This window comes from Eurosta solidaginis, chromosome 2 (assembly GCF_040869045.1).
Source record: "Eurosta solidaginis isolate ZX-2024a chromosome 2, ASM4086904v1, whole genome shotgun sequence".
Classification (NCBI taxonomy): Eukaryota; Metazoa; Arthropoda; class Insecta; order Diptera; family Tephritidae; genus Eurosta; species Eurosta solidaginis.
The window spans coordinates 33,568,639-33,595,622 of record NC_090320.1 but is presented as its reverse complement, the minus strand read 5'-3'; the positions used below and the strand labels follow the sequence as shown (position 1 = coordinate 33,595,622).

Below are 26,984 nucleotides of genomic sequence, written 5' to 3'. Positions count from 1 at the left end.
GTTGCATCAAGGCGAATCTATACAAGGTGATGGCAAAGCGAATTCAACCAATTCCCCGTGCAGAAAAGTGTCAGGTCAAAAGCAAATTTTCATTTTTTCAGTTCGATTTTTCATTGATTTTGATTAGTTGACGTCAAGGTGAATCTATACCAGGTGGTGTCAAAGCGAATTCCACGAATTCGCCGTGCAGAAGAATGTCAAATCAAAAGAAAATTTTCATTGATTTAGATTAACTGACATATTGTAGTACCAGGCGTTGTATGGAAAATAATCAAGAGTAAGCAATCAGCTGTTGGTATAACAACATCTGGTACTGAATTCGCCTTGACTGACATATTGTTGTACAAGGCGTTGTATGGAAAATAATCAAGAACAAGCAATCAGCTGTTGGGATAACCACACCTGTTACTGAATTCGCCTTGGTTGCAAGTAAGCATATAAAGTTTTATATTTTTCTGTACAATTTTTTACAGCGCCAATGCGTATTATTTTGTCACCACCATCTCTGCCGTCGTTTTGGGTATTTGCTTAGTAACCACGATACGACCCGGACAGGGTGCAAAAATTGTTGAAGTGCGCACTGAATCGGTGGATAAAGCATCTAAAGTGTTAACGCCAGATACGCTGATGGATTTAGTGAGGTAAGGCGTGAGCGTAAGAAAATAAAAACTGAAATGATAAAAATATATATATATTTTTTTTAGAAACTTGTTTACGGATAATATCATACAGTCGACAATGTTTCAGGTAAGTTCATGATGCAACAAAACCAGACAAAGGAAGTCAGTGGTACAACAAAAAAAATTTAACAACATTCATAATCCGGTCATGTATTTTAAAGTAGTAGGGAGGCAAAATTTTTGGTAGTATTTTGCTACCTTTTTACTACTTAACTAATCCAATGTGGCGGCCACCGTGGTGTGATGGGTAGCGTGCTCCGCCTATCACACCGTATGGCCTGGGTTCAACTCCCGGGCAAAGCAACATCAAAATTTTAGAAATAAGATTTTTCAATTAGAAGAAAATTTTTCTAAGCGGGGTCGCCCCTCGGCAGTGTTTGGCAAGCACTCCGGGTGTATTTCTGCCATGAAAAGCTCTCAGTGAAAACTCATCTGCTTTGCAGATGCCGTTCGGAGTCGGCATAAAAAACATGTAGGTCCCGTCCGGCCAATTTGTAGGGAAAATCAAGAGGAGCACGACGCAAATTGGAAGAGAAGCTCGGCCTTAGATCTCTTCGGAGGTTATCGCGCCTTACATTTTTTTTTTTTTTATAATCCAATGTGCGGAAAACCCACATTGGAATTAGAAATACAAGAGAGAAGAAACAAGAGGAAATGATGAAGGGAAAGTAGAGGAAGTTGAAGTGAAGTCGAAAGAGTAAAGAGAACAAGAAGAAAAGGGGGAGTGAGCGTAAAAGTATGAATAAGGGCAATGATTTGAGAAAAAGTAGTAAAAAGAGTTTAACTGGAAGGGTGAGAATAATATCAGGAGTAAGACTTATAAAAGAGCAAGAGCAGGAGGAGCAAAATTAAAATGAGGAAGATTTAAGGAAGATTTAGTAAATGAGGAAATTTTGTAAGCCGATAAAGGTTAACTTGAAAACCCAGAAGGGAGTGGACATACATAAGAGAGGAAAAAGAGGGGGAGACAGAGGAGAGGCAGACGGATTGACAGAGATAGTCAGAACAACGTTTTGTTAGGTTTCAGCATACGGCTGGGAGTATTTGATGTTCGTCTAAACGTTTCCAGGATTCGCCAGAACTATTTGAAATTAAAATCGGATGATCTATAGCCTTCTTTTTTGCCATAAAGTAAATATATAAGCTCTGATCTTTTTAAGCATCATTGCTATTTCAAATCGCAAGTCACCTCATTGACATCATTGGTCTCTTGACATATTCTTTAATTGTGAACAATGTAATTCATTGAATATCCAGCCATTTAATTCCGTTACCTTTAACTTTCTCATTTCCTGTCAGAAGCTCCGTCATTCTTTTGCATTTTTGCACGCGGAATGAACTAAGCCTGGGTATTGGCGCATTTTTTGTGGTGTCAACACCACATGACATCAAAACCAAAGCTGTTGTAAACTGAGTGAGTTAGCGCAATGACATGAAGCGAATTTTTTACACAGTGCTGACAGTAGTGCTGGTAATTCAGTTTGTGCAACAGAAAAAGCCGTTGACGGGAGTGACTTGATTTGTTGCCAGCTTAAAAGGAGTTTGTGCTAGTTTAGCTCTAATGGTGTCATATTGCACCATGGGTTCACGAAATAGTGAGCGCCAGTTACAAGCCTAATCAAACTGGAACACCCTTTATGTATATGTGTGAAGCGGCACTATTTATGCCTCTGGCAAATATGTAGTGCCTCGTACACATGGGAATAGCAAATCTGCACTAATATCAATTTATTTACAAATTATCCAATTTACATGGAAAACTTTAATTTTTACATGTAGTAGACACATAATATGTAACTGAAGCTGATGCCTTGTGGATCAACGTCAAATATTTCTCGCAATTGATCTAAATACACCGACCACGCACATAAAATCATGTGTAAATTAAATCAGCGAAGTTGTTTTTATTAAATTGATGGAGTCCGAATATCTCAAATTAATTGGAAAAACTTAATTCCATTGTTTATATCGTAGGCAATGCGGAAATCAGGAGAATAATTCGTTTCAAGCACAATTGTTTCGAGTGTACTTACTTCACATTAAAAATAATTGTAAAAAATTTCGGCAATATATTTATATATATAACAATTTGGTCTTTGCCCCGCCCAAAAATTTATTTGCCTACATTTCAAAATTGAGCCTCGCTCCCCTCTTCACTCTCATATTCTCTTCTAATTCACATATTTTCAGTTTTTCTTCTTATTCTTGCCCATCCCCTATTCCATTTATCCACCTCTTACTCCCACTCTCACTCCTACTTCCATTTCTACTCCCATTCCTACTACCACACTCACTCCCACTCTCACTCCCAACTTCATGAGAAGATATAGATCGATAAAACCCACTTAAAACTCATCTTCGATAACTAATTAGAAAATTTTTAAAAGTGAGAATAAATTTATTTAAATATATAGTTCAACACTATAGTTAGGTTAAGTTAGAGTGGCCACCGGTGCGAGCACCAGTGTACTTAATCCCAAAAGGTCCCATTGTGATACCACGTGGATCTCTCCCCTACTCAAACCAACAGGTCGATTCAGCAAATGTCAGGAATTTCTTAGGTTCCAACTTAGCCAGATCACAGGGAGCGTCAAAGAAGGGAGATCCCAGACAGTCGCACAGAAAATGCTTGACTGTTTCTATCTTCTCTTCGTCTTTGCAACTCCTAGTCTCGAAATGATTCCGGAAATTTTCTCGAAGTGCTAGTGTGACAGTTCAAAAATAGTTTTGATATGATCCAGAAGTTGTCCCGAATTGTTATCTAATACATCCATAAAGTGATCCTGGAATTGTTCCAAATCTGTCTCGAAATAGTCTCGTAATGATTCCGAAAATAATCTTGAAGTGTTTCTGTTAGGATCCCACAACGGTTTTGAAATAGTCTCGAAATTATCTTGGAGTTGCCCCAAAGTGACCCCCAAAATTGTCACGAAGTGGTTTTGTAATTGATTTGAGTTAGTCCTGAAATATTCTCAAAATGCCACCGAAAATAACCCGAAATATTCACAAAATTGTACAAGAATATGCGATACAATTCCGTCCTCTTCAAAATTTAATCGAAGTTCGTCAATCCGCTACGCATGAATAAAGTTGCTTCGATGTATTCTCTTCGGCAGTCTAAGGTCGAAGTCTTCTCTGCACTAGTTTTTGCAATCTGGAGCCTTATTCTACTTCAAACTGCTTGCTGCAAGTTGTTACTCTGCTGAGCTCGAGCATGCTGGTCTCCCCTTACCTTATCTTCCCTCATTACTTACCTTATTACGTTTGTGTTAAGCTCGTATCGTATCGACTTTGCGCAAACCAAAAATTAAATAATCGGCTATACTTATATATATGTACCTCTGTAATTTTCCCACTTTTGAATGATTTATGCAAATTTCCATGTGCACTCACATATAGTCTATATGTAGCTTCACATGTAGGTATATACAAAAAGACTATCAAACGATAATACGATCAAACCATGCTACACATATCACAGTCGCATCTCTTTATATTGTCGGATGCCATCACATACTGTGATCTCATTTGTCATCACCCTTTGCTGGCTTGTGCTCTGTCAGCGAGTGGCTACCCGGCGAGCTCCACTCCATGTTCATTTACGTATCACATTACTAATTGAATTACTTAATCTACATAATACCGATAACGAACAATTGTAGGTAGAACGCAGAATGTGATTGTCTGAGTGTTTTCAGGCAACTCTCATTATCAATTAGTGCTTCCGAAACGGATATGCAATGTGAACTGGGGTATATTCTTCCGTAATTACAAATAAAGCAGTGGAATGTGAACCAAAATATTTTGAGGCCATATGGCTTTTGAATTGGTATTTTGAAAAGGAAGATACATGGACATGGCGTGCATCCCATTATCGATGCAGGGAGGTCAATGGTCCAGTTCCTAAAAAATACTTTCCTTTGATGTTTGTGACGATGGAGGACATTCCTGCGTTACATGTATATCAGAGACTATATATATCGAGTTGGTTATATTGGGCACGTTCCTAATATGAGACTGGACGAAACTCATGAGCCTTGATATAACTAAATACGTTTAAAAGATCCCTGTTCTTACATCGCTAGACGTTTCCAACAGTCTGTAAAGACTTAGGCCTTCATTCTGTATTGCGAACGATAACTCAGACGAACGATTCGCCTCCAAACGTTTTCGTCTAGCAATGGTACTCTCTTTCTTTTGAGTTCGAAAGAGGCGAAAGCTTAGCCACCGTGAACCAAAATCTTGAGTTTCGTAGAAGGAGGAAATGCTTTATGCATGTAGGACTACCTTCTTCCTTGAAGAGCTACTCACTAAAACCTCCGTACCTGGGACCGAATTTAGCTCCATGGCTACTATCACGCCCGTTGGCTAGGCAACCGTTTACTCATTTCGTGAGAAGTGTATGCCTCATACACATATGTGCTGGTCGTATCCCATCTGTCGCTTCGGCAGCTTGTTACTGATTACACTAAACCGGCGGACACCGTGGTGTGATGCTAGCGTGCTCCGCCATGCATACCGAAGATCCTGGGTTCACGTCCCGGGCAAAGCAACATCAAAATTTTAGTAACACGTTTTTTCAATTAGAAGAAAATTTTTCTAAGCGGGGTTGCCCCTCGGCAGTGTTTGGCAAGCACTCCGAGTGTATTTCTGCCATGAAAAGCTCTCAGTGAAAACTCATCTGCCTTGCAGATGCCGTTCGGAGTCGGCATAAAATATGTAGGTCCCGTCCCTCCAATTTGTAGGAAAAATTAAAAAGGAACACGACTTAAATTGGAAGAGAAGCTCGGCCTTAAATCTCTTCGGAGGCTATCGCGCCTTACATTTATTTTATTTTTTTAAACGGGGGATAGGTCAAGTATCTCTTCTAATGTGTGGCAACAGCATCTTTAGTTGCCTCCAATCCACTGCTGCTTTTCTTTCCTCAGCGAGAAGATATATCGATCGGTTGCCGCAACGACAGGACAGCTTCTTCCGAGGCCGTGCGGTAAGCCGACGTTTTTCGAAGTTCCTCTCTGCCTTGGACCGAGGAGAGGGCCGTTCGGGTTCAGTGTTTCATTGCGTCTACCCAATATAATCCAGCTCCTTTGAACATTGGTTTGGACCGCCTGTGTTTGCCAATAATCTACTTAGATTCACTATTGTATGAATGATCTTCTCCGTTTTTGTTGTTGTCAGCTGAAGACCGTGATCAGCCGTCCATATATTACATTGCGCATGACCTGGTTTAGTTTTAGCTGTACCAGCTCGTCGCTTCATGCTGTTCTAAAAGCTGCCACGCCGTCTGTGAAAGTAACGAGGAATGTAATTTCTGGCAATAGAGGCGTGACTAGCAATACCCGTTGGGAATTTAAATTTATTATAACGATCCTAAGAACTAGTTTTACAGATATTTGATTCGGAGCAGCAAAGCGCTATACTAACTGCTTTACGCCGTTTACTTCTAACTCATCCTTCTATATGTGAGAAAAGTTGTTGTTAGGGACTTTTTATTTTGCTGCGTCGTTATATAAAACTAATATCGAAGCTCGTTTTATGGAAAGCGAAGTCAGACAGGAGAACCTAAATATTTGGTTAACCAATATTGGTAGATCATAAGTTCTCTCAATAAGGTCGTGTGAAAGCTCGTGAAGGCTCATAAATATGTTTAAACAATTAGTTGGTTCGTCGGTGTAATTTACGACTTCCCTTCTGAGTTAACTTAGAATGCAGATGCCACATATAGGGTAACATTTCTGGCACTATTGTTATACTACATTATGAATGGATAGCACATATAGCAGTTATTAAGACTGGTTACGAGGTCCTGCTGCCTCGCGCTTAGCATAAACTATTCTATCAAGTCATCTCATTACAGCGTTCGTAAAAGGAATTAGAGTTTATTTGCGATTTTGAAGGTGCTCGAACTAAACGGACTCTCTTATTTGATTCGCATTAGACCTAGAAATCTTTCACAGTATATTCCTCTTGCATACTCGAAGAGCCTTCTCCTCTTACTTCCTTCTTACTTACGTTCTTTTTACTTACATACTTCTTCTTTCTCGGGGATTTATGTTATGAGATATCCGAAAATTCCCTTGTTCTATTTTGGTATCCATCCAAATTTATTACATAGACTCCATGTACGGTTTGCGTCATATTTTCTTTTTTTCCAGTATCGCACGGAACTCTTCGAAAATACGACAATAAGCCCACCACGTAAGTAATGAGCTCGAATAGCAAAAGTCGTAAAATCTATCTTACTCTCTCCCTTAATTAGTGCCCATGGAAAAGTGGGATTTCCGTTCAGCACAACGCGAAGGCTCGAATGTGCTCGGTTTGGTTATGTTCAGTGTAATTTTAGGCACAACAATCGGACGAATGCGTGAAAAGGGTCAGTTATTGCAAGATTTCTTCACATCACTAAGTGAAGCGATGATGACCATCACATCTTGGGTAATTTGGTAAGTTTGCAGAATCAAATTCCTCTTGGGGGAAATACAACTTTTACAGGTCTATCATTACTTCCTTCAAAATGCCCGATTTCCGGTAATTTTGTTGATCAAGACGGAGTTCCATCGAGTTTGCTTACTTACTTAACTCAGAAGAGGTTAAATCTTCGTTGTGTTGTGCTAACTGAAGTCAATTGATAACACTTAGATTATTAAATCATTTTTCACCTGGTCCTACCAGCGTAGTGGACCGATTCCACTGCTACCACAGGCATAACATTACCTAGCAAAGGTAGCCGCTTCGTTTTAATTCGCTGGACTATGTTAATGTCTTCCATACAACTCAAGTGCTCGCCGGCGCCGAAATTTCGTCTCGAACACTCCCAGAGTCGCCTTATCTGAGGTTGTCATGTTCTGTGCTGCTGCGCCATTTAGTGAGTACGATAAATGACTTGTAGAGCATGATGCGCTATCTATCTATCTTCTATTGAGCTTAGAGTTCCCAAATATTAATTTAGCAGGGATTTTTTCACAGCCTGACAAATCACAGCAGATCGCAGCGACAGCTTAGAAGAAGGCGCCGTAACAGAGTGACTGTGACGGCATCTGCATTTCGTTAATCACCGTTATCAATAACGGTAATCACAACCCAAATCACAGCTCTAGTCAACGACATAATCTCCAACGGGTTAGGAGGATTTGGAATATATCCGCGACAGGTATGCCTGTCGTAAGAGGCGACTAAAATACCAAATGCATTCAAGGGGTTGTGTAGCGCAATATATAGCTTCTCCAACCGAATTGTCAACCTCATCTATCCGTGGCGAATCCTGTTTCATTAACAGCCGTGGGTCTGGCGACCCTGAACTCCTGATGCCTAGAAAGTTGCATGTGGTCATACCAAATCATTCCCGAGATGTTCGGGCTAGTACCTTTACGGGCTTGTTGCCGGAACGTACCGGATCTACTCCCGGCAAAGGACCATCAACATCGGTAATACTCCCCAAGGCTTCGGGGAGTGTCCTTATCGCAGCCCTAGCGGGTTAGGGAGTTTAGAATATACCCGCGGTAGGTATGCCTGTCGTAAGAGGCACTTGGTTTATGGGGTTCTGTAACGCAACCCTCTCAAAGGTGTAGTCAGCGCAATATATAGCTTCTCCAACCGAATTGTCAACCTCACCTACCCTACAGCCATAAAGCACATTGTTCTGCAAAAAATCGCAGGATCTGCCAACTTTAATGGAGTATACATCACAATTATGTGCCCCATTCCGAAAATTTAGATAATACTCCGCCGTGATCACAAAATTACATCGAAAATATCCGAATTCGGGAGCTCCGACGATGTTGTAATTAAATTACTGCTCATTTCAACTGTCCCTTTTTTGTAACTCACCTTCTACAGGATTTCACCTCTCGGTGTTGGTTTCTTGATTGCTGCTAAAATTATTGAGATGGACTCCATAACAGCAACAATACAATCATTGGGCTGGTATTTTATAACGGTAATGTTAGGTCTATTTCTGCACGGTTTCGGTAAGTCACACTCTTTAACCTCATGCCTCGCGCTAAAAATATCACTCTCTTCATAAAGGTACTATTGCTGTGATATTTTTCTTGGGTACTGGACAATTGCCCTATCGTTATATTGCTAAACTTAGTCAAGTTTTGGCCACTGCCTTTGGAACAGGTTCTAGTTCGGCTACCATGCCGCTAACAATCAAATGCTTGGATGGTATGGGTATTGATCCGCGAGTAACACGTTTTGTCATTCCTGTTGGTGCTACAATCAATATGGATGGTACCGCATTGTATGAGGCGGTGGCAGCTCTGTTTATTGCTCAATATCGTGAGATGAGCTATTCTTTTGGTAATATTGTTGCTATTAGTATTACGGCAACAGCTGCATCAATCGGTGCTGCCGGTATACCACAAGCGGGTCTTGTTACTATGGTGATGGTGTTGGATACTGTGGGGTTGGAACCGAAGGATGTCTCATTGATTATAGCTGTCGATTGGTTGCTGTAAGTATGACTTGAGAGTTAAAATTTATATATTTTGTAGGTTAGGTTAAGTTAAGTAAGGTTCATACCTCTGTCCAGTTTCACGCTCTGTTTTTAAGTTTATGAAAATGTCTAATTCTGAACTGGTCCCCTTCTACTCCTTCGGAGCCATAGCTTCAACAGACAAATGTACCATGATGCTGTTCTAGGCGGTGGAAACTGTTCCCCACTGCATTACCTTTTCTGTAGTTCTGAACCAGTGGAAATCTGGCTGCTCACTAACTAGTTCCTATTTCGGACTTGAGGTCAAGTTCTGATCAAAAAATATGTGTCACTAATTACTGACAGTGGATTTTAACTATCCGACACAGAGAAACTATTTGTTAATGAGAGGCATCAATTTATTTTTTTATTCTTGACGCTACACGGGTTTTGGTGAGTATTATCAATGATGATGGTCCTTTGTCACCACGAAGCTACTAGCCCGACCATCCCGGTAACGATTTGATATGACCACGTAGAACTTGCTAGGTCTATGGGGTTTAATCGCCTCCTACCACAGGATTACTAACATTTAGATAATCTGCATATTATGTGATTGAAATGAATCGGGAATTCGGATTTCTGTTGGGCACCTGTGATCTGCTCCTGTACAGATGGGCCTCGAGACCGTTAGGCGAACACTGGGCACATCTTTCTCTTGACCGAAACTGATTGAACGTCGGTCTTCCGTAATTATCAATGGTGATTGTTGTTCTGAAGAGCCGCTGATCAGGGGAGGATTTGGTTCTTGTCTACTTAGATACTGTAAACACCCTTCTGGTGCTGCTGAAAAGACGATGTTGAGATAGAATCACAGAATAACTTTTACTGTATAGTTATTGCCACAACAAGACCACTAAAGCCACCAATCTTTAAAAAAAAGTTTTCAACTGCTCGCCAGCGTTCTCTATAAGCTTTAACACATGGTTTCCTCCATCGAACTCAAGAGTTTCCTTCTTCCCAGCCACCCTGAAGATTTTGCTGAATATTATCTGTCCAACCTCGCCACAACGGGTCTCCCTGTTCATGCGGCATAACTCTGCCTCTTCGTGATGCCTTTGGCCACTGGCATTCCCTCCTGTGACTCGGCACAGAGATGTGTCTGGCCTATTTCAGCATTCGAGTATGTTTTCCAGAATCCTGAGAAGCATTTCGATCGCCGTATCGCTTTTGGATTTTCGTAACCAAGCGAAGGCCACAAAGATACTTTCTCTTTGGAGTCGCTGGCATAATCCCCTCAATCGATTCTAGTTTCCCGTGTTCACAGAGAAGAGAGAACATTCGTCCCATCAATATCACTCAGATCCATCTTTTGCACCTGAGCCTCTCTCTTCAAACGAGCTTGTGCAACACCACCCTTCTTTTGGTGCATGTGCACTCATCCTACCGTTAGATGATATCGGTAGTCAGAACAAGCAACAGCACCAACACAGCTGCGGTAGGTATTACGTAATTTCAGCAATCAAAATAAACTTTTCGTGAAATGCCGATATTAACGGAATATGACTTGGTGGATCTGGCGACCTTAGGGAAGGGATGGGGGTAACGGTCTTATTTTTGAAAAAACGATTGTGCAAACCGTTGTAATCAAATAATACATGTTTTGTTTTTTTTATTAACCACAGAGATCGCTTCCGTACAACCATCAACGTCATGTGCGATGCTTTGGGCACAATCTTAGTCAATCATTTGTCTAAGAAAGATTTGGCAAGTGTCGATCGGGTAAGTAAGCTAAAGAAGAAATGCTATTCATCTGATTTTTCAACTTTCCTTTTCCTAGTTAAATGCCGAACCCCATGAACTCCTCGAACTCGGCGCAAATGGACATGATACGAAAGAATGAGAGCGGGCCATGCCTACCCCTCCCCGTATTAAACCGAAACCCAAACCCACGCACGGCTCATACCGTTAAGTGTTTTTTCTTTTGATCTAACGCAATGCACTTTTGCATACGACATGCGAGGGTAATGATGTTGTATGTGTGTACGCATGCGCAAAGCAAGGAAATGACAATGCCAGTTCACGATAGCCAACCGATTATTTAAGCCAATGTTAGCACAAATTCTAAAAAAATAAATCGCAAAGCATTTGTGCTTCCAAAGTACAATTACACCGAATTTACATATTTACATACATACGAAAATGCTAAATATATGATGAAAAATTTTGCACAATTTTTTTTCTGTTAAAACCAAAAATTTATGTACATACTAATTTATAAAATAAAGTATGTACAAAAGCGCTGACAAATTCACAAAAAGTATTCATAAAAATTTATTGGACATTTTATATAAGTAAGAATTGTATATAAGAAAATAAAAAAGATTTTTTTAAAAAATTTAATTAATCAAAATATTTATCAAATTAATTAATAGATTTAGTAAATTAAATAAATATGAAAGAAACTATACTAAACGAATTTAATTAACAAAAGACGAGAACGAATATGTAATAATAGAATTATGTGTAGATTTAATCTATCTTAATATTGTGGCATTATTAAAAAAAAGATATATATATATTTACATTAGGTTAGATCAATTTGTAGGTATTTGACAATCGATTTTAGTAAAAAATATTAGAAATATATAAATGAACGGTATACATTGCAAAAGAAGTTACATTGAACATGTTTTGACAAACTCTTTTCGATCTTCAGTTTCAAAACACAATTTCGAAGTCTTCCTAAACTAATTTCGAAACATCCACTTCCTCAAATAATCACAGAAATACCAAAAAGTGCTGTTAATTAGGGTCAATTTAATTTCGAAAGTTTCGAGCATTAATTTCGAAAATTTCGAAGTTGCTTCTATCAAGAGTTGATTATATTTTTCGCTGCCAAGAATTTCCGGTCATGAGACAATCAAATATGCATAAATTTCCAAAAGCTAGTTATTCCATTCAAATGTATTCCCAAGTAAAATGAATTTCAGTGCATTCGAGATATTTTTAAAATATTTTTTATAACTCTTTATGTTTGTTTTGAGACCCGTTAGCCATTAAAGATAGGATGGGATATAAGCTTTTTACATTAGGGTGGGTAGAATTCATTCGAGCATATGAATGAATTATTTTCGAAAATTTGAAATCTTATACAAAATTATTAAATTAAATTATAAAAGGTCAATTTAATTTCGCAAATTTCGAATATTAATTTTGAAAATTTAAACATTAATTTCGAAATTTCCGAAGTTGCTCCTATCAAAGAGTTGACTAAATTTCTCGTTTATGCCAGGCGTTTTCGATAATGACACAATGAAATGTCGTCCAAAAATTTCGAAATCTCGCTAGTTATCCTATTAAAAATTTATTCGGGAGTAAATTGAATTTCTGTGCATTCGAAATTCTTTTTGATTATTTGTATAACATTTTTTGTGTTTAATTTGAGGTGTTAGTCATGAAAAAAAGCATGAAATATACGCTTTCTACGCTAGGAGGGTGGGTCCAATATTTGCGCGTATGAATGAAAGAACCTAGCATGGTTTCGAAAAAAATTGTATGAATTCAAGTTTTGTAAACAATATTTTTCACAAATAAGAGCAACATGTTTAATATTAAAACAAATAAATAAACTTTAAATTCAATTTTTTTAACAAATTTTTAAAGTCTGCTTTCAATCTCTTCCGTAACGATCTTTATTAATGATTTAAACATTTTTCGAAAATTAAAAAAAAGTTCTTGAGAATTTCTTCAATTGAAAATCGGCTAAGCTTTCAAACTAAATGAAGTTTTCTTGATGAAAGTTTATTGAATTAAATTAAACACTAGATATTACAAAATTAAAAAAAAAACTAATTTCAAGATATTATGAAAACTTTTCTCGGAAGAGATAGATTCGAACCTAAATATAGTTTGAGATATCGGTATGAGTATTTGGAAATCTAGTATGGAATATTGATTTGTGTTTTGCAAATTACAATATTCAAAAAGTCAAAACGAAAGTGGATGATAACTGCTTTACGAAAATAAATTTGAAGCTTCGAAAACTTCTCAAACTGTAGTAAACATTTTCTGATATATCTGACTCAAAAATAAAAGTTTGTTAACTAAAACAAAATATTTTCATATACCGAAAATACAAAAAGAACAATTTAATTTTTTTTTTTTTGATTTCCGAAAGTCAGCTCATGGGGTTTTTGAAATACATATATATGAAATAGTAAGAGTGTGTTAATACTCAAAGTTTGGAAGTTTTTAAATAAAATAAATATAAAAAATATAAATTTAAGTTAAATTAATAAAATATAACAAGTTAAACAAAAAATAATTTATAAAAATAAAAGTACAATAAAGTGTAGCACATTAGCAGCTTTCAAAATTTTTGTAAACAAATTCGAAATAGAAAACATAGTAACAGCATTTATTATAGATATTTGTGTGTGTAGTAAAGTTATGAGAGATTAAAGCATAAGAGTATTTTTGAAAACGTAATGCTAAAAGGAAAAACAAAAATAATGCTATTAAAAAAATTTATGGACATGAGCATTAGACAATTTAACAAGTTTAAGAGCAATTTTTCTTCGATACATAAATTAAAATAAACTTTAGTAAGCACTTCTCGCGTTGATTTAGTAAGCACTTGCAGTTAAAATTTAACCATTAGCAAACTCTAAATACTAGTTTTCTAATGGAATATCGCCAGGAACTTGCCTTTTAGGTACACATTGATTTTAATGTAAAATTTGATAAACAATCCACACTTTTCTGAGCATGAAATTAACTTCGACATTTTCGAACATGGTTTTTGATGTTATTCTAGTTTCCGATAGAAAACATTTCTAACCTTAAAATTGAGTTAAAGTCTCATGTGAATTACCTCCATTATTAAAACTGAATAGTTAATGCTTAAAAACATGTAGCAAATCAAATTTTACAAATACTGTCAGGAGTTATCAGAGTAGGATTGCACATTTTATTTAAAACGTATATTTTTCGAACATTTTTGTTAAAGTTCATGTTAAGGACTTGTAAATACTTAATAGTATAAGAACAATTTATGACAATAAAGTATATAAATATATATACAAAAAAGAAACAGTTTAAAGTAAAATAAAATAAAAACAAAAACATAAAACATAAACATTTTATCTACAAGCTGACATCATTACATATTGTAGCGAATCTTAAAGAATTCCCGATAAATCTGCGTCTACTGTTATCGTTCGAATTACAGAACTGCCAAATAAATAAACGCAAATCTTCAGTATATCAAAATGTTCTTTATTTACAGCACTTTTATGGTAGTAGAACTTCACAATTGAAATTAGTCGCGTACTTCACTTACGACGTTTTAGAACAAAACTGGATGACTATTACTGAGACTGCGCCGCTTTAATAGCACTCAGTTGTCTTGTTCGCCAATTTCTGCCAGGGTATAGAGTTTACGCAAACAGCCTTGTCGATTTGTATTTTGTTTCTTACTTCTGTCATCACTCTGCACCTTAGCTTTTGCCTTCTATGTTTATGTGCGAGTAATGTAGTCAGCGCTCTTTGTTGCTGTTTACATGTGTGTGTAGCTATTTGTTGTCTCATCTGCTTAGCGGCATAGTGATGTGTCGGAATTGCTAATATTCGCCACAATATGTATACATAAAGTTATAAAAAAATTTATTTACTTGATGTACTATTTCGGCATTTGAAATAGCAGTAAAATAGTCGATTTGATAGTGCATAGTGTTTAAGGATACAAATTTGTTTATAAATAAATTCATTATTAGCTTTAAAAATATGTATGCATTTTTATTTTAATTAAACAGTTATTACACTGTGCAAAACTCGTCTCGATATTGGACAAAATCAGTTTTTGTTTTTAAGAGATCAGGAAAAAAAATAATTTCTTCATTTGTCGAAGTAGGTCTCCAAAGCATGGGTTTCAAAATTCGAAATCGGTCCTACTCTAATTGTAGGCGAGGTTTGCCTTCTGTTCTTTTTTTAACAATATGCAGCTTTTTTCTTTTGAAGCTTATATAACGGTTGAAATAATGGGTCAAAAGGTAGATCCTCGAGAAAAAAAAAATAAAATAAATGTAAGGCGCGATAAGCTCCTAAAAGGTTTTAGGCCGAGCTTCTCTTCCAATTTGCGTCGTGCTGCTTTTAATTTTGCCTACAAATTGGCGGAACGGGACCTACTTGTTTTATGCCGACTCCGAACGGCTGGAGGACTTTCTTGACATTAAAAAGTCTTTTAATAAGTAATGTTCTGCCGACTGCTGTCAAGAAAGCGCAGCAGGAATCGAATCGCCACTGGCACAGTTTATCAAGAGACTGTTCGGCGGGGGGTATCTGCACAGCAGAGCGGAAAGGGAGAAAGTGGTCCAGTGAGGTGTTCTATCTCACGTAGTGGGCAACATTTAAGGACTATGCTGCTGACTTGAAAGTTTTTCAGCAGGAAAAATTTCAGCCACCCTGTTGGAGTATCTCGTTGAAGTGGCTACGTGGTTCGAATCCTGCAAACTATTTGAGCATTTTAGTAAAACTGAGCTGGTCCTATTTACAAGTAGTTACAGGATCTGTGCATTCAGTCCACCATCAATTGGCGTAGTGCTCCTGGTAAAATCAGGTAGGATTAAGAGCATTGGCATTATAATTGACAGCAAACTATCATGGAAGCCACGAAAGCCTCGTCCGCCTTGTGCTGCTACTTTAGGGCCATTGCGAACGCTGATGGCTGGCTCAAACGGTGGGGTAATAGCTGTTCGATGTCGTCAAGCCGATTCTGCTCTATGGATTTGTGGAACGCACTAGAATCAATTTCAAATGTATACAAGTTTGAAACCGTGCAATGAATAGCCCCGAATGAAATCAGACGGCTTCTTCTTACACCACTGATACTGGCTTTGACTTCAATGTTAAATAAGAACCTGGTGGAAATTGTTGAAAGACCAGCGGATTTCCAACTGTAATAAGGTCTCGAGACATCGGATTCAGCTTAATGGAGAATGGGCATTCTTGACTGCTAACATACATACTACTGTGTCAGAGTTTCTGCCATGGTTGTTAAATTCACTACCCAAATACCCTCTATGAAGGAGTGGGTTAGGGAAATCATCTAGCACAAGCGTCTGGTTGCAAGGGCTAGCTCGGTGCCAGGGCATGGCGACATATCTGACAATTGCCACTCGGATCTTTCATTCCAAGTTGGTACGTTTGAACAACAAAACGATGCTTATAGGATATTTAAACTCTCATTGCGTATTTGAGTGTTGACAGGTCACTGCCGGTTGGGAATTTATGCGATGCGGTTCAGGTATATGGGCACAGTCAATGCTGTCTCAGACTAAATAAGAGGACTTTAGATCAAACGTTACTATACAGGAACTCTAAGAGAAGCCCCAAAAGAAGAGAGTCATCATCAACATTTGTTCAGCGATTATGGCCTTTAATAGCGGTATATGGAACTGGGATAGCACCTCCCTGTGCCGTTTGAGGCCAAACGAGGCTTCAGAGAAAGCGATAGTGTGATTTCTTAAATATACGCTTTAGGAGATCTTCCGAGCAGGGAAAATACACCTCTCATCCATTATGAGTATGCTCTGCCTTCTTAGGACTAAATACGCGAATGACAGAATACATGTAAGAAATATATGAAATGCGTTCAATTTATAATACGCTCAAATCTATGTATCTCTTTTAGTGCAACAAATCGGGGTAAACGAAAATACAAACCTGTTTTAACGGTATTCCTCTCAATCCTCTCATTTTACTCACGAGGTGGTTGATCAATTGTTTTTCATACTTTCTCGTCGTATTTTTATTTAAAGGGTGCTTTGGTAGTCTTGCATATCTCTTCGTAGGATATAAACAATCCGTGCAATCCGTGCACCTTGCAAAACAAAGGTTACATGGTTAAATTTTTTGATGTTGTAACGAATTTGGGGGGATTCCGATTACTTTCACCTTCTGCTAACGCTCGAATCGCTGAACTGTTGAATAAATAACTCAAATATTCAGTATTGCAAAATCTCTTTATTTAGACTACTTTGGGAGTAGTACTTCATAATAACAGTTATACTTCACTAATAGCGTGTTTAAATCACTCTGATTACTGATTCCTCAGCTTGCCCTGTTTTATACTGTCGGTTACATCGTTCGCACATTTCTCCTAAAGTCCAGACGGACATGCCTTCTAGAACATTTGTATCTCATGCTTGGTTATTTAGCTATATACATGTATATCTGTAGTTGATGTCTTTCTTCTAGCCATATGCGTGTGTTTGTGTGAGCAACAACTTCTGCTCTTAGCTGCGGGCTACATATATGTGTATGTGAAATAATCTCTCTGCTTCAAGCTGCTGGTTATGTGTATGGACTTATTCTTCGTTGTTTTGTGCATAAGTGTTGCTGCTTGCTTTTTTGTTTCGATTATTTACTAACATCATAAATAAAATAAAAAAAAACATCATAGTGATGCTAATATTCGCCACAATATTAACATTTTTTTTTTTAATTTTTATTCGACTTGATTTCTTTAGTTTACAGTTTTGCAATTAATTTGTTTGTTAATTAAGTTTTGAGCATTTTAAAGTAAAAAGAATTATTTGTAACATATTTTTTTCTTAAACTAAGAAAATATTGCATTTATATTATTATTTCGATTTTTTGGATGTAATAATACTTGAACAAAAATACATTTTTATATTTAGTTAGATTAAGGCAAGAGATATTTGCAATTATTAAACACACAATTGACTAAAAATAATACACTCAAACATACAAAGTTATGTCCAGTTATGACTGCGGATTTGCTTTGTTTTTTGCATTTGAATGCATGCCTTCAAGAGCTAATTACAGAATATTTTCTTGCAGTGTATTGACGTTGATAGTGCTGAACGTTGTGTGCGGGCATAATGATATTTGCTGTAAAGTAAAAGAAGGGAGATTAATATTAAAAATTGAAAAAAATAAATTATGTTCGTAAATTTCAAATTTAATGAAATACATATATTGTACTCTCAGGTTCAAACAGCGGTTAACTAAAAAAAACCGTTGTTCAAAAAAAAGCGGACATCTGATCTGCAGCAACTATTTGAGATTTCGTTTCAGTATGGTGAAACGTCAACCCTCCCTTACTATGATGGCATTTCCATTTTAAGTTTCATACAACTGTGGCCAAGCACATATCGCCTGTGGTACCCAAACAGACAATAGATTGAAAAAAGCCGCTATTCCGTCTTCAGCGTCCTCCACGCACCGGATTCTTTCGTTTTTACTCTATACTTCAGTTCTTCCGTCGTCGTCAAGGAATGTACGTGTCGACTATGGGGATAAAGTACTGCTACAACAACAAGTCATACTCGCCACTCATGCTGATAAGGAGGCACCTTATTTTTGATCTGCGAAGTTCAATATAAAAACCAGACTGTTGACGGTATCAACGACGCCCACAAGAAGTCGGGCATATTGCTTGAGAATGCTCTTATTAAAACTTAAGCATTTTTATCAAAGAAAATGAATGCACGGAGATACTTGCTTTACATTACAAATTGTATCTGGATACTATAAAGTTTTACCTCTGTCACATTTTTGATTGGCTTTCGCCTTTGGCATGTTGCTTGAAACCAACAACCCATCTAGCTCAGATATCATAGTGGTGATGATCACGATATCAGAAGAAATTGTGGCTACAGCAAGGTTTTTAGGATGCTGTTGTTGTTATTGTATTAACGATAAAGACATTTCCCGAAGCTTTTGGGTAGTGTTATCGATGGTGATGTTACTTTGCCGGACATAGATCCGGTCCGTTCCGATAATACGCAACATTAAGGTACCAGCGCGTCCATCTCAGGAACGATCAATATGACCACATTAAACCTTCTAGGCTATTTCACCAATGCCACCCCTAGTTCTATGATGAGCTTGGGGTCACCAAAGCCTCGCCTTCTAAATTTGTGTATGATACATTCATATTTGTAACAGGATTCCCCTCGCGTAGGTGAGGTTGACAATCGAGTTGCGGAAACTCTGAAGCTCTTCATTGCGCTTATCAACCCATTGAATCCCAAAGATCTTTTAAGGATGCTCTTATTGCCAATCAGCATGGTTTGAATTGTTGGTGCTATTTTAAAATAGCCAATTAGGTAATGTTTTGTCTGGAAATATGCTGATATTGATTTTGTAGAAATACTTTGAATTGCGCATCAAAATGTTTGCAGTTATGTAATGAAAATTGTTGCCTTTTTTTCTATGACTTGCTTTAATCGAATGCCTTATTGAGACTCAATATTCGGAGGCGTTGAATCAGATTTTGAATTTGTAAAACCTATTCCAATAGAGCAGGGTTGTCAAATATTGGATCAGTAGGTGACACCTGGCTCAAAAGTATTCTTATCGGCGCTCGCCTTTGGTAACAGAGGAGGTCTCCCCACAATGGACCAATTTTTAGGGATCTTGTCTCTATATAAAAAAAAAGGATGTATGTTTATATGCAGCTAATGGACTCCGAAACCACTCCGCCGATTTGATTTAAATTTGCAGGGTCGCTTCATAACAACCCGAGAAGTGTTCCTGCAAAGTTTCTTCCCAGGAAGTGGACCAGGGTCGATCTATTCGAACAAGTTCTATTCACGGTTCGATATGACTGAAACTTGGTATATATGTAGGTAGCCCTTTGCCTAGGTTAGCATTCACGACACTTTTTCCGGGAAATGGAACAGGAACCAAATGCGACTGGACTGGGAATAAGGCATGGGAAAGAATAAGAAGAAGTGGCCACAAGAGCAAAGAGGGAAGGAGAAAGAGATAGAGTTAGATGAAGATGGAGAGATAGGGATAGATTGGGGGAAAAGAAGTGAGGGAAAAGACGGGGAGGGATAAGAGACCCAGATAAAGAGTAATACAGAGGGAAGAGTGAATAAAAGGCTAAGGAAAAGGGGGAGAGAGGGGTTGGGAGAATGAGGGGTAAAAACTTCTTAAAACTTATGCAGATAAACCAAAGTTAGGGCAGAATACCGTGTGAGGACCAAATATAACACCATTAATTTGGCCCACACAAAACGACCCCACATCATATTCGATACAGCACTAACACAACAGCCAGTCACAAAAGGCTACAGCAACAGACCAACCAACAAGTTCAATACAGCATACATCATATTCGATACAACACTAACACAACAGCCAGTCACAAAAGGCTATAGCAACAGACCAACCAATAAGTTCAATACAGCATTGACACAACAGCCAGTCACAAAAGGCTATAGCAGTAGACCAACCAACAAGTCTCAGACAACACAACGGGCAAGCACAACACTTTAATGCCAACACAACAAACTAACAAATCTCAGCAACGCAACGAGCGTTCGAAACATCGAACAGCAACCATGGCAACGCAACAATTTGAGCCAGCAATACCAAACAAAGCAATAAAAGGAGCAACACAGCAGGACAGAAGTTAGTTAGCACGGAGCTGTGGCCGTGACCAGAGCTACTTGTGGAGCGTCCCTTGAAGTTGTCGGTTCTACCATGCGGACAGGTCGTTTCACAGGAGTAACTCGTGGCCTCAAGTGGTGAATGTGTCGGTTATACCACCAAACACGGTTTGAGACTTCGCCAGCAACGGCACTACCACAGTAACGCGCACCCGCGAACAGGCAGCGTCCGCCCGCCTGCGCCGACAGTAACAGCGCCACAAATAGCGCGACGCAAGCATATACGTTGGCCGCAGCAACACTACGCAAACATATAACGCTAGCCGCAACAGCATCATAGCTAATATATACGCTGGCCATACCATTACGCCAATCTACTACGCTGGCCGCAACAGCACCATAGCTAATACACTACGTTGGCTCCAGTGCTGCGCCGATCTACTACGCTGACCACGACAGCGCCCCGATAATATACTACGTTGACACAGCAAAGTTACGCAAACCTACTACGTCAACTGTACCAGAGTTACCCTCGTGCCGAAGCACGGAGCTGTGGTCGTGACCAGAGCTACTTGTGGAGCGTCCCTTGAAGTTGTCGGTTCTACCATGCGGACAGGTCGCTTCACAGGAGTGAGTCGTGCCCTCAAGTGGTGAATGTGTCGGTTATACCACCAAACACCGCTTGAGACCTCGTGAGCAACGGCACCACCACAGAGACGCGCCCTGCGAGCAGGTGACATTCGCCAGCCAAACTACCACGATGGTCACAATCGCAAACATACTACGCTGGCCATAGCATTACGCCAATCCACTACCCCGGCCACAATCGTACTCCCAAATTTACAAATCTATTGTAAGCGAACCTTGGACACGGCGAGTATACCCCTAGCACTTGTTGAAGAAGCGCCGGGACGGAAAAAGCTTCGTTACAATTGGCGCCCGAGCAGGGACCCTGCAAATCGTTACCATGTCAGAAGGAACATTCCTGACGAGAAACCTAACCACAAAATGGTCGACCAGATCGAACCACGTGGTTAGACACAATTTCAAATTACGGCATCATCAACCGGCACATCTCAACCCACGCAACCGTACTTACCAGCGGGAATGACGGCACCAGCCATGAACTATACATGCCAGGTAACTCAAGCACCGACCGTGGTGTTCGCGCCCATCATCGACCAGGTAAGAAAGTGGTCCGTAAAGTATGAAGGTGGACGGGACCCGTTAGCGTTCATCGAACGGTTAGAGGAGTTAGCCGAAGTATACGCGCTAAACGTGGACCTCCTGCCAAAAACCATGCCCGAGCTACTAGGGGGCGCCGCGCTACAATGGTACCGTAATAAAAATGCGCACTGGGGAGAGTGGACAAGCTTCAAAAAGGATTTTTTACGTTTCTTCCTACCAGTCAGGTACTTCGAGCGGCTCGACGACGACGTAAGCCAACGAAGGCAGCACAATAAGGAGAGGTATAAGGACTACGTACTAGGAATCCAGAGCTTGATGAGACACGCAGGGTACACCAGCGAACAGCGGCTGGAACGAATCTTCCGTAACAGCCACCCCGATTACCAGCTTTACATCCGTCGGAGGGACTTCGCTAATCTCGCAGAGCTCCTGACACTTGCCGAAGAATACGAGAACATACGCGAGGACTATCGAAGATCATCAGGCGGACATCACCGCGAAGTTACGCGACACATCGCCAGTGACACAACCCGGGTGTCACCATCAAAACCTGCAACACAACCACCACCACCACCGAACCTAACGAACCGCACGCCTCCAGGAAATCAGAGATACGACCCCAACGGTGTATGCAGGAGATGCGGCGAACGAGGACATGACACCAATAGGTGCCGAAACCCACAGAAAATTTGTTTGCTGGGAATGTGGCCGCAACGATATACGAACCATCGAATGCTGCCGCCGACGTCAGGGAAACGACAGAGGGCTCCACGAAGAAGAAGGCGCCGCGAGCCGAATGGACCTAGCGCCGAAACGGCAGTAACGATACCCAAGGAACCCAGCGCTGAAACGGCAGTAACAATGTACCAAGAGCATGGTCGCCTCTACACCGTAGCCAAGCTCCGCGCGGAATCAGCCGAGGCGGTCATCGACACAGGGGCATCAAGAAGTTTCGTCTCGAGCAGCTTAGCAGAAAGTGTGGTGAACTCGGGAAGCGGAGAAATGGTGAGAGTGGCCATCAAAATAACGATGGCAAACGGGACTAGCACTACCATCTTCGACGCCATAAGGACCCCCCAGCGGGTTAGGGGATCAGAATATACCCGCGGTAGGTATGCCTTTCGTAAGAGGCGACTAAAATACCAGATTGAAGGGGCTGTGTAGCGCAACCCTTCAGGTTGCCAGCGCAATATATAGCTTCTCCAAACCCAATTGTCAACCTCACCTATCCGCGGCGAATCCTGTTTCACTAACAGACGAGGCTCTGGCGACCCCAAGCTCCTCATGGAACTTGGGGGTGCGGAGGGAGGGAATGGCATGAAGGTTTAATGTGGCCACATAAATCGTTCCCGAGATGGTCGGGCTAGCACCTTAGTGGTGCTATGGTACCGGAGCGTACCGGATCTGTATCCGGAAAAGGACCATCACATCGATAACACTCCCCAAAGCCTTCGGGGAGCAACCTTATCGCTACAACAACAACAACAACAACGCCATAAGGACTGAGGTACGCCTCGGAGAACCGTCACTCCACACAGTTTTACACGTCATGCCCGGAGCGATCGACGACATCATACTGGGCCTAGATACGCTAGGAAGCATGGGAGCTACCATATCATGTGGATAAGGCCACCTCGTGCTAACCAGACCCCTTGCCCAGCACACACCGAATCCTGGAGCCGCGCCAGAAACTATTCAGAGAACAACACCAGCAAGAACGAATATCGCCAGGTACGACAGCCCTGGGACTATTCCAAGTTCAATATAATCAAGAAAGGATATCGCCAGGTACGACAGCCCTGGGACTATTCAAAGTACACCATCAGCCAGAACGGATATCGCCAGGTACGACAGCCCTGGGACTATTCAAAATTCAACATCCTCAAGAACGGATATCGCCAGGTACGACACCCCGCGGTCTAATCAGAGTATAACACTAGCGATAAAGGGTAACGCCGGGTACGACACCCCTGGAGCCCCATCTGGAACCATTCAGAGTGCAACAGCACCGAGCAGTAGTAACTTCAAGCACGACGGCATTATGCAAAACAACGACGACGACATACAAGAAGAAGCGGAACGAGTGCGCGGTTTTCTGGCAAAGGAACTCCGAAAATTTGAGAGCATGAGCGGAGTGACGACAATAGCCGAGTACAAGATTGTCCTGACGGACGAACGCCCCATCAAGCAACGTTACTTCCCACGCAACCCAGCCATGCAGACAATCATCAACAGCGAAGTTGACGAATTGCTCCAGAAAGGATGCATCGAGCCATCCTGTAGCCCACACAGCGCACCGATCGTACTGGCCAAGAAGAAAAACGGGAAGTGGATGTTATGCGTGGACTATCGGCAGCTCAACGCCCGATCCGTACCCGACGCATACCCCTTACCCAGAATACAACACATCCTGGACAAACTACGACGAGCGAAGTACATCAGCAGCTTCGACTTGAAGAACGGCTACTGGCAAATACCACTGGAGCCCAAGAGCCGGCCCTACACAGCTTTCACAGTACCGGGACGCGGATTATTCCAGTGGCGCGTTATGCCTTTCGGCCTACACTCTCCACCCGCTACGTTTCAAAGAGCACTAGATCAGGTTATTGGGCCTGAAATGGAACCCCACGCCTTCGCATACCTCGATGACATAGTCGTCATAGGATCCACTGTGGAGGAGCACAATCGCAATCTGAGTGAAGTAATGCTACGACTACAGCGCGCCAACCTAAGAATAAATCCGGAGAAATGCGAATTCTTCAAGAAGGAAATCCGATACCTAGGACACCTAGTAAGCGATAAGGGAATTCACACCGACCCCGAGAAAGTCACAGCCATCAAAGACTTGAAGCCACCAACGAACGTGAAAGAGGTACGCCAATATCTCGGTATAGCATCCTGGTACCGACGTTTCGTACCCGACTTCGCCACGATCAGCCAACCACTCACAACCCTGCTGAAAAAGGGCAAACACTGGAAGTGGGGGGCCGAATAACAGGAGGCCTTCGAGGTCTTAAAGCAAAAGCTCACGGAAGCACCGATACTTGCCTGCCCGGACTTCACCAAGACCTTCACCTTACAAACGGACGCCAGCAATTTCGGGCTGGGTGCCGTATTGACACAGGACCTGGAAGGCGGAGAACGCGTGATCGCCTACGCCAGCAGGAAACTCAACAAGGCGGAAACCAACTACTCGCTTACCGAGAAGGAGTGCCTCGCGATAGTCTGGGGAATACGCAAGATGAGGCCATACTTGGAAGGATACCGATTCAAGGTAATCACGGACCATATGTCTCTAAAGTGGTTAAACTCCATCGAAAGCCCTTCAGGCCGTATAGCACGATGGGCCTTGGAGCTTCAACAACACACTTTCGACATCGAGTACAGGAAAGGGAAGCTGAACCTGGTAGCGGACGCACTATCACGGCAGCCACTGGAGACCCTACGCCTAGCAACGACAACAGAGCCACAATGCAAGTGGTGGCACAAGCGCGTCGGCGAGGTACGCACTAACCCCGAGAAATTTTCTGACTACATGACACAAGATGGGCAACTGTACCCCATATTCCCTGCCGGTCACACGATGAGGAAACGGTCCCTTGGAAATTTTGTGTACCAACACCACTGCGACAACGAGTGTTAGAAGAAAACCACAACATCCCAAGCGCTGGACACATGGGCATCCGCCGGACGGTAGCACGGATTGCCAACCGGTATTACTGGCCCGGCATGTTTCGGGACATCAGTCGATATGTACGGCAGTGCGAGTCTTGCCAGAAATACAATGAGGCACAGCAAAAACCAGCAGGAAAGATGCTCACACAGGTGGCCCAAGAACCATTCGCCACGGTATGCGTCGATTTCGTCGGACCACTCCCACGATCCACACACGGGAACACGATATTATTAGTATTCGACCGCTTCAGCAAATGGGTGGAATTGGCCCCCATGAGGCGTGCGACAGCACAGGGCCTTCGCCGCGCGTTCAGAGAACGCATCCTAGCAAGATTTGGTGCTCCCAAGATACTGATATCGGACAACGGCGTTCAGTTCACCAGCACAATGTGGCAGCGTTACCTCAAGGAAATGGGGATACGACAACATTTCACGGCGCCCTACACACCGCAAGAAAACCCGACGGAACGGGCGAACAGAACGGTAAAGAGGATCATGGCGCAACTCATCAAATCATAACACAACAAATGGGACGACATCTCTCCAAGGCCGGGGAAAATTTCGCGGCAAAGTTGGCCCCCAAATATGACGGACCCTACCAAATCCTAGGATATGTATCCCCAGTGATACTCAAAATACGAAAACCCAACGGAGGAAAGGAAAAAACTGTCAACATCGCGGAACTAAAAGCATATCATACAGCAGAGATCATCGCGTGAAACCAAACAAATTCAGGGAGAACAATTTTTTATATTATTAATCAATATCAAGGACAATCAAGCGCCGGTCATTCCAACGCAAACCACCGAGGTGACAACATCGTTTTCTTGTGCTACGAATTTTTTTCACAAACCAATAATCTACAATGCAGAGCTATAACGCTAGACTAACCAACAGCGTCAAGCGTATGCGCCAGCGCTACGAGGAGGAGGAAGCAAAACGCCCGAGGGCCGTATTGCTGGAAGGAGTTACAGGGGCCGACGTCAGCCACACGCGTGCAACTATACGCGCAAACAGGTACGCTGACGTCGTACACATCATTACACCATTAAACACTACTGGGGCGGACGTCAGCCACACGCGTGCAACTATACGCGCAAACAGGTACACTACGTCGTACACGGCATTACACCATTAAAAACTACAGGTGGCGACGTCAACAACACGCGTGGAACTACACGAGCAAACAGGTACGCTGACGTCGCACGCATCATTAAACTACCACACATCACTGGCACCAATGACAACACCACGAACACCGAACCAGTCACGGCCAAGGCCCACAATAAGACCGGAGCATCGCCGATAACATTCACACTCGGTAGGATAGAAGTGAAGGCAGGGCAGTTGCCGGCAGCCATCGAGTTCCGCTCCAATGAGGACACAGCTCCACCGGAAAAGCCACAGTCGCCGAAAATTATCTAGCTCTCCTCGGATGAGGACACAGCCCCACCGCCGAGAGACACGCCTATAATAATATTCCCGGCAGGACCAGGCGGCATACCCCCTATACGACTGACCTCGACCGACACCGTCATTGACGCTTGGGCAAAGGGACTGGAAGAGCAACATGAGCAACAAAATACGACTCTCAGCCAG

At 41.3% G+C, this 26,984-nt stretch overlaps 2 protein-coding genes across 12 annotated transcripts in view; one reads left to right on the top strand and one right to left on the bottom strand.

The window, feature by feature from the left end:
• Eaat1 (Excitatory amino acid transporter 1) overlaps positions 1-14,884 on the top strand; it is a 62,385-nt gene extending 47,501 nt beyond the window's left edge. For all 10 annotated transcript variants that reach the window (XM_067764938.1, XM_067764936.1, XM_067764931.1 and 7 more), the window contains 8 exons: positions 474-641; positions 705-747; positions 6,836-6,878; positions 6,940-7,123; positions 8,517-8,647; positions 8,706-9,135; positions 10,782-10,878; positions 10,937-14,884. In XM_067764938.1, the coding sequence (XP_067621039.1) occupies positions 474-641; positions 705-747; positions 6,836-6,878; positions 6,940-7,123; positions 8,517-8,647; positions 8,706-9,135; positions 10,782-10,878; positions 10,937-10,999 (1,159 nt within the window). In that variant the 3' untranslated portion in view covers positions 11,000-14,884. The remainder of the gene's footprint in view (positions 1-473; positions 642-704; positions 748-6,835; positions 6,879-6,939; positions 7,124-8,516; positions 8,648-8,705; positions 9,136-10,781; positions 10,879-10,936) is intronic.
• A 2,670-nt stretch (positions 14,885-17,554) lies between these two features.
• Tsp (Thrombospondin) overlaps positions 17,555-26,984 on the bottom strand; it is a 72,477-nt gene continuing 63,047 nt past the window's right edge. For both annotated transcript variants that reach the window (XM_067764929.1, XM_067764928.1), the window contains exon 10: positions 17,555-18,012. In XM_067764929.1, coding sequence (XP_067621030.1) covers positions 17,930-18,012 — 83 coding nt within the window. In that variant the 3' untranslated portion in view covers positions 17,555-17,929. The remainder of the gene's footprint in view (positions 18,013-26,984) is intronic.